This window comes from Punica granatum, chromosome 7 (genome assembly GCF_007655135.1).
Source record: "Punica granatum isolate Tunisia-2019 chromosome 7, ASM765513v2, whole genome shotgun sequence".
NCBI lineage: Eukaryota > Viridiplantae > Streptophyta > Magnoliopsida > Myrtales > Lythraceae > Punica > Punica granatum.
In genome coordinates this window covers 22,730,383-22,743,088 of record NC_045133.1, presented here as the reverse complement: position 1 = coordinate 22,743,088, position 12,706 = coordinate 22,730,383, and the positions used below count along the sequence as shown (strand labels likewise).

At 36.7% G+C, this 12,706-nt stretch overlaps 2 protein-coding genes across 3 annotated transcripts; both read right to left on the bottom strand.

Moving 5' to 3' along the window:
- Nucleotides 1-5,541: 5,541 nt before the first annotated feature.
- On the bottom strand, nt 5,542-7,784 carry LOC116212890 (patatin-like protein 2). Its single transcript, XM_031547624.1, has 6 exons — nt 7,520-7,784; nt 7,204-7,385; nt 6,856-7,039; nt 6,566-6,727; nt 6,151-6,453; nt 5,542-6,021 (listed from the first exon to the last, which is right to left on the bottom strand). Exons 1-6 carry the CDS (start codon nt 7,652-7,654, stop codon nt 5,770-5,772), a joined length of 1,218 nt encoding a protein of 405 aa, XP_031403484.1. The 5' UTR covers nt 7,655-7,784; the 3' UTR covers nt 5,542-5,769.
- Nucleotides 7,785-10,479: 2,695 nt separating this feature from the next.
- Nucleotides 10,480-12,287, bottom strand: LOC116213292 (patatin-like protein 2). Of its 2 annotated transcripts, none has more exons than XM_031548170.1 (5): nt 12,137-12,287; nt 11,867-12,048; nt 11,527-11,713; nt 11,241-11,402; nt 10,480-11,162 (listed from the first exon to the last, which is right to left on the bottom strand). In XM_031548170.1, the coding sequence occupies exons 1-5, from the start codon at nt 12,269-12,271 to the stop codon at nt 10,629-10,631; spliced, it is 1,200 nt and encodes a 399-aa protein (XP_031404030.1). In that variant the 5' UTR covers nt 12,272-12,287; the 3' UTR covers nt 10,480-10,628. The 2 variants fall into 2 exon arrangements, with proteins under 2 accessions (XP_031404030.1, XP_031404029.1); XM_031548169.1 differs by having other exon boundaries at nt 10,485-11,162; nt 11,867-12,026; nt 12,137-12,268.
- Between the last annotated feature and the right edge of the window lie 419 nt (nt 12,288-12,706).

The following is a 12,706-nucleotide window of genomic DNA, read 5'->3' as shown; positions in this document are numbered from 1 at the left end:
TTTTATGTATATATAAGTTTATTTTAGTAATTTATATTATATATTATAGTTTATACTTAACAAATAAAAAAATGAGTAATACACTTTAGATCTTATCTAAGGCACATGACTAAATTTAATTTCAATTGCAATCTGATGAGTTGTATTGATATTCACTATTAGATTAACATTGGAAGCAACTTATCTCTCTTTTTACTCACGTACCTTGATAAACAAGATCGAAGATGTACCTAGAGGTCGTGAAGGAGGACATTGATAGCATGAGGACTTTAAGCTTGTGCAATATTGTTAGTAGGTGGTGGTGGCAAGTAGTACAATTGGCAATGGATAAAATGATAGCCGATATTTGTGGACAGAAGAAAAAAAAGAAAATAACAATAAAGAGATGAGAAGAAACCTAAGATAACAAAAAACAAAGTTAAATAAAAAAAGAGATTAATGATATGATCTCTTTTCTTTGAAAATTTTCTTGTCTTTCTTTCTTTTTTATTCTCCCAAATGCATACTTTTATATTCATAGAATCTCATAAAAAGATTTGATTGGGAATTCGAAAACAAATTACCGATGGCATAATGCCGTAAATAATTTTAAATAAATTAATATAAATTTTGAAAAATTAGTCAAAAAATATAATTTTTTTAATCACATGATACATGTTAGTAACTCATCAGAAAATATCTATCTATAAAATAATTTTAAAAAATTTTAATATAAATTTTGAAAATCCATCAATACAAATGTAAATAGGAAACATGAGAAATGAACTGTGAGCATTAAATGGAGAAGTTATTTCCTATTTGATATGTTTGTCAGAGTGAATAATTATGGAAAAGAATATGCTATGTAGTTTTTACAATGAAAAAGCATGAAATAGTGCCTTAAAATCAAAAGGTCATGAGAAAAAATAGATATAAGTTGATTTCTGAAACTTGAAAAAAATGAATGATTATGGTTGACGAAAGAGAATACGGAAAATTCAGATAATAACGTTAATTAAAAAGAGAAATAATTATAAATCGAAAGACAAAATTGAAAAGATACAAATGTAAATAGGAAAGAGGAGAGATGAACCGTGAGCGTTGAATAAAGAAGTTATTTCATGTTTAATGTGTTTGTCAGAGTGAATAATTATGAAAATGAACATGTTAGGTAGTTTTCATAGTGAAGAAGTATGAAATGATGCCTTGAAGTCGAAAGGTCATGAGAAAGAATATGTAAAAGTTAGTTTTTCTATTAAAACGAATGGTAGGATGCCATGTTACTCAAAAGATGTGATGTTTAGTACATTCATATTATTTGAGTAAATGATAAAGTATTGATATTATTAATTTACCAATAGTGAAAAGAAAAAATATTTGGAGAAACACTTTGGGAATGATCGTACTTTAGAAGAGACATATGAAGTTTAACTCGATTGAGGCAATATATGATATAGCATGTGAGGCAACGAATATTAAGAATGAGCGATGGATAGAGAGTTGGAAGTGTGGGAGAAAAAGTCATACTCACAAAGCACTCTGAAAGTGTGAGAGTAAAAGGTATAAAAAGAATACAAAGGATACGAGTATTTTTTTGGAACAAAAGTTATGAAAACGGGAAATTTTGAAAGCAACCACGTAATTCATAGCTATGATACAAAGAATGTATAAATATGTTAGAACAGTAGACATTGAAAACGACCGTATATGGTGCAACGAAATTTTGAAACTATAAATCGTTATGAAATAACAATAAAACATATATATGATGAAGAGCTAGCTCAGTTAAAAGAGATGCGAGGTAATAAAGCGTCGAAAATGAACAATGAATAGAAATAGTCAGTTTATATATAGTGAAAATGTGCGATCAAAAGTCATAAGCCGAAAAAGTAAGGAAAAATCATAATGGTATAAGGGTATTTTTAAAAGATTAAAAATTGGACAAACTTCTGGTAGTTTTATATATAGTATAGAAGATTTTATTATCCAAAGGAACAATAGGTTAAATTTTATGTGGTTACCATTGTCTTTTTCCCTTTATTTTCGCCAATCTATCTATTATTGCTGCCTTTTACAACCGCAATACTTGCTTCTTAGTTCATGAACTGGGACGAAAAGTCATGACCCACATTAAGCTTTTGTGATTTCTTTTTAATGATAGATTCATACTCGAGAATAAATCTATTTAATTTTGGATAAGCTTGTCTTCTCCCTCTTACTCGAGAACAAAGATAGTCACCAAACTGAAAATACAAAGTAATTTTTTTTAGAAAATATACATTACGATTGAATGTAGGGTTGTAGTATATGAAAATACTGAAATCAAATATAGGAGATGGTTTATGCCTAGATATTCATTTAAAAGGTGAAAATTTTGAGATATAAGTGGAAAGATCTTTTTCCAATTCGATATGGAAAAATTTATGTTACGTCCAAGACGCCTCAACAACATGAATTAAGAATGTACACATTTTTTATTATTATAAGAAATGTTTATGAGCTCAGTATAATGAAATAGAAATCCTAAATAACTAATAAAAGGACAGGAGTAGTACTACCAAATATCGAACTGAAACTTCTTGGGTATCATATGAGAGTGTGTGTCACCGCACTACACCCTTTTTCAATGAGTTGTGTTATAGAATATTAACCTGGATAACCGATGGCTTATTACACGAGAGAGGTATATTTAAAACGTGGTTCTTTAATCATGTTTTTGTTTAATCATGAGACTCCCAATGATATGGTCAAACTTCACTTATGAGTTTATCCAATGGAACAAATTAAAGGTTCACTTTTATGCGATACCCGTTCGTCTCTTTCCCTTTGATTTTGCCTAGTCCACTATATTATTGTTGCCTTTCACGACCACATACTTCTTTGCTCTATGAACGCAGGAAAAAAGTCACTGCAATGCGGTCAAGCCTTTACGATTTGTCTTTCATGATCCGGATAAATTTTGATGACACTTCTTATAATTTATGAAGCAACACCATTCTTTTAAAAATTAGCCACATACTACTTCTCATTTCGCTGACGTGCCACCAAACCAAAAGAACATTCACTTTGTCACGTGAATATCGTGTCACGGAACTACATAAACCGGCTTGAAAGGAGGGGTGGTGTGTGGCTAATTCTGAAAGCATAGAGTGTCGTTGGCTATTTTACAAATAATAGAAGGTGTAGTCGAAATTTACCATAACAATTAAGATATTTAGATCATTCTAAGCGCTTAAATCTAATTAATTTGAATAGTATTGTTGTCACGTCAAAAAATGCCGAAATCTTTATCGGCTTCCACGCGACGGATAGATGTTTAGAAAATCAGGTGTCACAGGGTGCTACTCCAAGAAATCGTGGAGTGATGTGACACCGATCGGTCCCATTGATTCAGAGCGTATTTCCATGAGCATTGAGGGTCCGCGAAACTGAGTGGGAACTGAGGCTTTGTTTGAGATTCCAATTATAAATAATTATATTTATTTATGATTGTAATGATTGTGTTGTTGAATTATGAGAAAAAATGACAAAAAAAGTAATGAATAATTGAGAGGAAGTAATAATTGTATTGTTGAATTGTGGAAAAAGTAATGAATAGTTGAGAGAATTTAATATTATAAATTAAATTGAATGGTAGTTAAAATAAAAAAATTGAAGAAAAAGAGAAAAAAGTAATAATTGTGTAGTTGAATAGAAGATAAGTGGAGTTAAAGTGGAGTAGAGTTAAAAAAATTACTCATTTGTCAAACAAGGCTTGAATTTCTACTTGATGAAGCGAACACTGAAATGCGGCTCATACTATTTCCCAGTTTGGAGATTTAGTCATGCTATGAGTTCTCCACTATTTTTCGTGCTAAGATATGAAATAAAGAAGCACCCAAGAGCCCAGCCACTCATATCGGCTAGAAACAACTCAAATAAGAGTTGAATTGCATCCGGAATTGATTCACTTGACGCCTAGCCAAGCAAGCCTCACGAACCCGCTTTAATTTTGGCAAATATTGCCTAAAAAAGTCCAAGCTTCTGCCTTGGGAAGACCAAGACAAAAACGAGCAAGAGTCTGGGAAATAATCAGCTTGCTAAAGCCGATTGACACGAAGGTTGAAAATCACAAGATAGAAAAATGCAGTGCAATTGATAGTTATGGCGAGAGGGATTTATAATGAACTTCAAATTCTATATTTATAAGCATTACAATGAAATCCTCTAAATTGACCTAAATCGGATCCGCTCATAAACATAAAATCGGCATATTATTCGAAAAGAAACAACTAGTTGAACCACCTAAATTGCCTAACAATCGAAATATTCAAGCAATCTCGGAGAATATCTCCAATTCCTACTGATAACGATTCCTATATGAAAGAATGAAATCATCAAAGTCTTCATCCCTTATTCTGGCGTTGACGCTACCTTCCATACTTCCACCTTGGCCGAATACATTGAGTTTGGGAAATTAAAATCGTATCTTCTGCCGATTGGGCAATTTATCGCGGCCGTCAATACCAATCAGATCACCATTTCCAGAATTATGAATCACCATGATCGGCCGCCTGATATTCGAATTGATCTTTAAAATATATAGCCGCCATGTATCTTGCCACTTAAGCCAATTCATGGTCGTACCCGTGCATGCATGCTTGTGGGCTTCTTCACCTTACGGGCTTCACAAAAATGTAAGGCCCAATGTCGATATCTCAGGCTTCTGCTCGATGTCGATCCAAATCACGCCTCAAGTCCATATTCCCGCGAAGTGAGGAAAATGCGTGTAAAGAAGTCATAGTCTGTTTAATTTCTTACTAAGATGCCTGGATAGTAACCAATATAAACAAAATTAATATATGTAGTAAACATGATAACATCATTTAGAAGAATCTAAACTCTAAATTCAAAGTGCTCTCACAAAAATTCACCCAAAAAAATAAAGGTTCTCTAACAAAAAGAGGCCTTGCCCTTTTGTCCACTAACTAATTCTTTCAATTCCCATTTATGGATAACAGTATCTCCTTTTGTTCCCTAGAGGGTAAAAGATTTATAATTGTCTCATCTTAAAGGTTATATATGAGGTCTTCATCAAACACTTCCATGATTTTGATCAAAATTCTGCATGTTGAAACTTGCAAAAAGACATCATGGAGAACTAAGAAGAGGTTGATTCAAATGGTCTTTAATGGTAATAGACATTAAGGTCTTGAATGAATGCTAACGTTATTGGACGGTTAGGCCACAAAGGAGAATCCAATATAACGCACTGGGCTCGTGTAAATTAATGGGATGCCCTGATCGGTAAGGAAATATGTAGATTTGATCTGCTCTTGGAGACCGATGCATAGACGAGTAAAATCTGATTTCAGTTGTACCTTAAAACAATCACCAATATGGCTATAAAGATTATATAGTTTTAATATATACATAGACGTCCAGTGAAATGGGGATTCATCAGTGGTTAGTCATAGGATGCCTCAAGAAGTTACTTTTATAAGATCATGATAAGAAAAGAGAGAAACCCAGAATATTATCCAATGATAATGACGAATAATAAATAATAGGAAATATCTAATATGATGGCAAATCGCAGTAGCTCATTATTTATTTATATAAAAAAGATATGAAAGAATGATTGCAATTTACAGGTACACGTGTGTGGATTACTTATATAATATCCTACTAGCTATGGGGATATAATTTGTCAATTAACTAATAATTGACCAATAAATAATCCATTAGTTTTTACTATATGCTGGCTAGTCTGTATTGGTGAATGTCTAAGGTAACCGCCAAGCCAAAGAACTACTTGGCAACTGCAGCATGTCCGTGAGGTGACCTCGCGAGCCGAAGCCGTCTCTCGTGAGAGAGAACCTTTGCGAACCTTCGGATGGCCTCTGCGTTAGTCTCCTGGCTTCGTGCCTGGAAGGTGCCAGTGTCTAGGTTCACCCGGGAGACAGGCTTCTGCAGAAGTGATTCCCCGACTTCCACCAGGTCATTTAGGTTCTGTCCTGTGGCCACATCGACTGACGACACTGTCCCGCTCAACGTGTCATCCTTAGATAATTTAAAGTAAATATTCCTCGTTATATAAGATTTTTGAGAACACGTTCATGACACGATAAATATTCAGAACTGTAAGCCCTCTACTTTACCAGTAAAGCTATAATACAGATATAAGTATACCTGAATTCGGAGGTAATTTCCTTCGAGGTGGAGGGCCTGGAAAACTGCAGAGATGTGGAAGTCCACCATATCGGAACTCGATTGCATGAAGACATCAACCAACGGAGTGCCTCCGCCTCCAGCTAACCAACCCAAAACTCCCCATCTGGCGGCATCGTTTGCACTGTACTTCTCTTGACATTTTGGTGCGCCGGTCCCTAAGGATATCACAAGAAACCTTGTGTAGTCCATCGGCTGTATAGGGAAGAAATCAGAGCTTCCTCCCATTATTTCCTTTGTCACTTCTCCCATAGCCACCAGAGTCTGACATTTAAAATTTCAACGTAACAAAAAAGAAAGATCAGTGAATTGGGTGAACGAGAAGAAGAAATCCCATGTCTTGATATGTTTGTAATTTTGCTATATGACTGTATACCGGATTGTTTGCTGCAACACCACCATCGATTAGGTTGAATTCTCTGACTTGGCCTGATGGTTCTTCGGTTTCAAAGTAATGGGCCGGTAGATAAGTTGGGGCCGCAGAGGTTGAGATGCAGATATCTGAGAGGCAGGCATCAGTGCTTGGCTTTTTCTTCACCTGGACGATCGACACATTGGAAAAGTAGAATTTGTTGATGAGAACCAAGTATTCTCTTGTCCTCGTTGCAATCAGCTTATGATATTATCTGACCAACTTGTTTACATGAGAAGGGCAAGTTAACGAACCTCGTAGCTGGAAAATATGGTTGGTTGGAGACGCTTGATGTCAAATGCTGGGATGACAATGTTAGTCAATGTGTCATGCAACCTCGTGCTTCCTAGCTTTTCCTTGACGATTGTATGCAGATACTTCCCGTCGTATTTCGGTCCTGACACGGCTTTAACCACCTTGGTAACAGGAATAAGTGGGCTGCTAGCCAAAATCAAGTATTCCATTAATTACCAGCTAACAGCTCAAATAAAAAGGTGAAAAGATGAGAAAGACTCGAGCTTCGCTCCCATGGATAAAGAAAATTACGAGATCGTAATACCCTTTTAATACAAAAAGAGCTCGTTAGCTCATTTAATTATTACCTGTCTTGTGGAAAAATCCTAGGACAGTGATCCAGGTAAAACTGCTTGATGTCTTCCGCAGCAAAGAGGGGGCGGCCGGTCTCGTCTGGGCATGTCAGCATGGCTGCGACAAGACCTCCTGTGCTCGTTCCAGCTATCACATCGAAGTAATCTGCAATTCTCGCATCTTCTCCATCCAGTTTCTGCATGACATACATAATTCAGTGCGCATGCTTTAGAATCGCGGTGTATATGACTCAAGGTAAATGCTTGAACTTGCATGTCTTTAGATGATCACAACGACAGTCATAACTATTCTCAGTATCTCAAACAAAACCTGAAGCTCAGACTCGAGGAACGCAAGGATGGTGCCGGGTATAAGCCCTCTAACGCCACCTCCATCGATACTGAGTATGGTGATTAGGTTCCCATAGGTTGGAGGCTGAAGAGGCAAACTCGCAGCTCTCTCCATCGTTAGAGATGATAAGTCTCGAGCGAATATATGTGTGAGAGAGACACAAAATGTGATCAAGGAAGTAATACACAATTTAAGTCGGTTTTAGGAATTGAAAGAGTACTGCGAGTGTGAGTTATCTGGCCACTGTTGCGAAGGGCTTTGTATATTTATAGGGCACGCTAGAAGAATATCTTGTATATACTCTGTTCAAAGCTCATGTATGAAGAATCTTTCAACAAATTTGACCATAATTTTGTGCACATGCAGTTATTTGGGCTAGTTTAAAATTGGAATTGGATCTTGCGTGTTTACTTCTTCAGCTAGTATTGTTGAAAAGTCGATAAATGATGACTTAGTAGGGTTCAACAATTTCTAGTACGTGCATATAGAGAGATATGAATTGATTGTTCGATCATAAAGTACATAGATTAGCAAAAGAATTAAAGGAATTTTCAAGTCAAATTTATTAGTTAACTCCCGGTCGACCCAATGCCTGCAAATATAATAAAAAATTAGGAAGAACTTGCAAGCTTATTTCTTTGGGCTAGTTTCGCGAAATGTCAACTAATTAGGGTTGTAGACAAATGTGGATAGATTGTTGTGGGAGAGAATATGATCATGAAAACCATAGCAACTTGCAAGCTAAAATTAGTTAACTTGCCCTCGATTCGGAACCAACAAATAGTTCGGGGTTCCACCGATTATCGTAAATGTAGTTTTTTTTATGCTTATTTGTATTGTGTTTTCGTGTCGACTAATAGGTTCAAGGGCTTCTTTTTAATAAAAGTGTGTCATACAATTAAAATTGTTGAAATGTCGACCAGAAAGGGGTTTACCACGTCTAATCTATGGAGAAATGCGGATTGACCTATCGTATGATTGGCTCTGGAGCGACAACTCGATTGCATTGAAATTGGATGGAACTTGCAGGGTTTTAATCTTCAATTAGTTAATAAGATCGTTGAAAAGTCGGGCGTTTACATTTTATAATATGCTGAGAAACGTAGATTCATCCATACGCTTAATTGATTGGAACATTTGAAAGTGACTTTGAAAGAGACAGCAGAGGCAGATCAGATCAGGGAGAAAATTAAACATAAAAACAAACTAGGGTTTCTGATGAGTCACACGTGTCATGGTCTATCAAGAAAATGGGAATTGTTGGTGGGTCTCGTGACGGACCTTTAGGTTTGAATCTTGACGAAGGTTGATGATATATATGATTTCGTGTCTTTAGACTACCCTTCACGTTTACCTTTTCTATTGGGTCTGGATCAAATATCTAATACCCAAAAAACAAAATTTATTATTAATTAGAACTCGTGGGTGAAAATTCTGCTTTTTACCTTATTTATTGCAAAATTAATAATTTGGACTTTCATGATTAACTTATAGCAATAGAAAAGCACAACTACAATTAATGTGCACACCAAGAATGAACAACTATTATTTCATGTCATATATTAACGTGTGAGAAAAAAGCAAAAAAAATTCTCCAGTTCTAATATATATTCGGTTAAAGGGATCCTACCCGAGGTTAGATTAGAGTAAGGGCTCATTCAAAAGTGACGATTTAATAGTGAAGTGGGAACCTTTAACCTCGATGAACCGGACGGGAGAGAAGAAGAATGTTCTTGAGAAATTGATCTTATGTTTAATTGGGAAAAGAGAAGAGAGAGAGAGAGAGAGAGAGAGAATCTACAAGCTGGGTGTTTAGCCTATTGATCGACCGACAATCAGATCGCATGTTTAAGTCCTCTTGGGATTAGGTCCCAAGAAATTATTCTTACGAATTCGTAAACTTATCATGGATGACTTGTGACTCATATATTGCAGAGATGAATTAATTGAGGTATGTGTAAACCTCTATGCCAGTTGATCACCGATTTCAAAAAAAAAAGAAGAAGGGAAAAGGCAGGTTCTATTTAGGGTATTTCATCAAGGTCTACAAGTATCACTTTCTTGAAAAGTAATTAAGAAATTTCATGTTACACATTCGTTATGGGACAATCGACTGTACTCATATCCCTTTATTAGTTATTAGGATTTTTATTTTTATTATATTAGGATCGTTGACCTCCCTTGTACTAAGTGTCCCTTTCTTGAAAGTTGATACCAGCAAAACGATAAGCCTAAAAATTTGATATGTTGTAAGCAACTGTAAATAAGTATGGGTTTTAAAAGGTTTAAAATATGTATAAGATAACTTATTTTATCGTTAAGTCACTGACAAATCCATGTCCATAAAGATAATATATGTAATTGCAAAAAAAAAAAGGATTAATAGATGAGGTTTCATCACGCTGATTAGTCTTCTTCAAAGATAAATTATATAAAACTCCAAGGAGGACGAGATGCTGAAATAGAAAACTTAAGGAGGTTGATTATCAAAGGCAAAACTTTTAGGCGGGACGTTATTATTTATTAATTTGGGTAAATGTTGTAATCAACCCGAGAAATTGTATGGTGATCTCATGCTATTTCATTAGGCAGCCTATAGAAAATATTCAAGCCGTGTTCGTTGTGACTTTGTGGGCCAACTCCTGATGGCTTTCGACCCAGTTAGGCCCAATCTCGGTAGAAAAAAGGCAGGAACTAAACTAACTAAAGATATTTATTACATTTGGGTAAGTGGTGGGAGATTCCATGAGAAGCTCGATCATTCTTTAAGTAGAATCAACATTTGGCGGAAAATTTCAAAACCATATTCAGACAATGGCTCGTTTCTTCCTTCCTAGGACCGGACCTTGCCGGTCCATCGTGGCCGAATCTGGTCTAGCCCATTAAACATTGACCTGAGGTGCGGTTTACTCATCAGGAAATGAGACTGATAGTGTAATTACCCTTTCCTTTGAATCACAAATTGATTTTACAGCGACACGAGGAACATTAGATATACTTAATTTCTCTTTGAAATCCCCCAAATGGGGCAACTTGTTAGGCCATATGAAGTTTCTTATGGATTTGCTTTGGACCGGATGTGAATGACTTACCTTTGATCATCTCTTGGAAGGTTGACCACGTGCAGTGTGTGGCAATGTAACGCTACCTTAAGGCTAGTCCGACATATAGAGATATGTTCCATGCGTGTTGGCTTGTCTAGAGAGATCGACTGCTTTACCACAGTAGCCGAGTTATGAAAATTGAGATGTTCAATTAAATGGGGATTCAGGCCTTCGTTACTAGGCATATTGTCTAAGCCAACTGCAAAACTAACCATACAAATACGGAGGTAATTTTCTTCGATGTGGACGGCCCGGAAGAGTGCAGAGAGGTGGAAATCGACCATATCGGAGCTTGATTGCATGGAAACATCGACCAATGGAGTGCTGCCGCCACCAGCTAACCAACCGAAGACACCCCATTTAGCTGCTTCGTCTGCACTGTACTTCTCTTGATATTTTGGCGCGCCAGTCCCTAAGGAAATCACGAGAAACCTTCGATAGTCCAGTGGCTTTATGGCAAAGAAGTCCGAGCTTCCTCCCATTATTTCCTTTGTCACTTCTCCCATAGCCACCAGCGTCTTCAATTTAAATTAAGACTAAATTAGTTATAGACATTGAAATTTATACGAAGGCAAAATTATCACAGACCGTCATACTGGATTGTTTGCTGCAACACCACCATCAATCATATTGAATTCTCTGACTTTGCCCGGTAAGTCTTCCGTTTCAAAGTAATGTGCTGGGAGATACGATGGGGCAGCAGATGTTGAGATGCAGATATCCGAGAGGAAGGCATTGATGCTCGGGTTTTTCTTTACCTGGATAATATATTCACCCAGCAGAAACGTTTCTTAATGAAAGCCAAGTTATTCCATGTATGATTGCTGAAATCGGCTTAGTTACAATTAACCTTGTCTACATAAGGAGGGGAAATTATCGAACCTCGTAGCTGGAGAATATGGTTGGCTGGAGACGCTTGATGTCAAATGTTGGGATGACAACGTTAGTCAGTGTTTCGTGCAACCTCGTGCTTCCTAGAATTTCCTTGAGGATCATATGCAGATACTTCCCATTGTATTTCGGTCCACACACGGCTTTAATCATGTTGGCGACTGGAACAAATTGGTGGCTGTGTGTATTTTGAAAATCAGTCTTCTTCGATTAGTAACTACTGATTGAGAGGGTGAAAATACGCGACTCACTTGAGCTTCAGCCCTAAATATTCACCGAGAAACAAAGAAAGCTGATATTTGATACGAGAAATTTTAGCTCGTATAATTACCTGTCCTGTGGGAAGATCCTAGGACAGTGATCCAGGTAGAACTGGTTGATGTCTTTTGCAGCAAAGAGGGGGCGGCTGTCCCCATTCGGGCTTGTCAGCATGGTGGCAATGAGACCTCCTGTGCTCGTTCCAGCAATTACATCGAAGTAGTCTGCTATCACTGCAGACTCTCCATCCAGGTTCTGTGGCTAGGTTAGTATACTTAATTTGCATTTTGTTTAGATGATTACTATGATGATAATATAATTCCAGGGAAATCAAACAAATTACCTGAAGTTCGGACTCTAGGAAGGCAAGGATGGTTCCGGGGATAATCCCTCTAATGCCACCTCCATCTATACTGAGTATGGTGATTAGATTCCCATATGTTGGAGGCTGAAGAGGCAAACTACTAGATCTACGCATTGTTAGAAATCGACAAACTTACGTAGGGAAGTTGAATTGAAGAACTAACACAGGAAGTCGGTTTTGGGGGATCGATAAAGCTGTGGGGATTGATCGAGCTTTAATGTTTCATGCAGAGAACGTGCATGGACACACAACATCCTCAGCACTTTTTATCTTTTTGTGCAACTTTCTGGGACATCGCATGCAGCTGGTGATCGTCTCTTCCTGCCATTTATTGTCTCAACCGCTGATGACGACCTGACCGTCGTTGCTCGAAAATTATATGAAATTAGACATTTCACCCGCGCGCTATGTGAGATTATTGTAGGTACCATTGCGGGATATATGCAAATAAATATATCAATTTTGGCCACTAATTTTATAAAAAATAATAAATTCACGTCCTCAGGATCATTGTAGGAAGCGTGTACCGTAGGTTTTTTTTTTAATTTT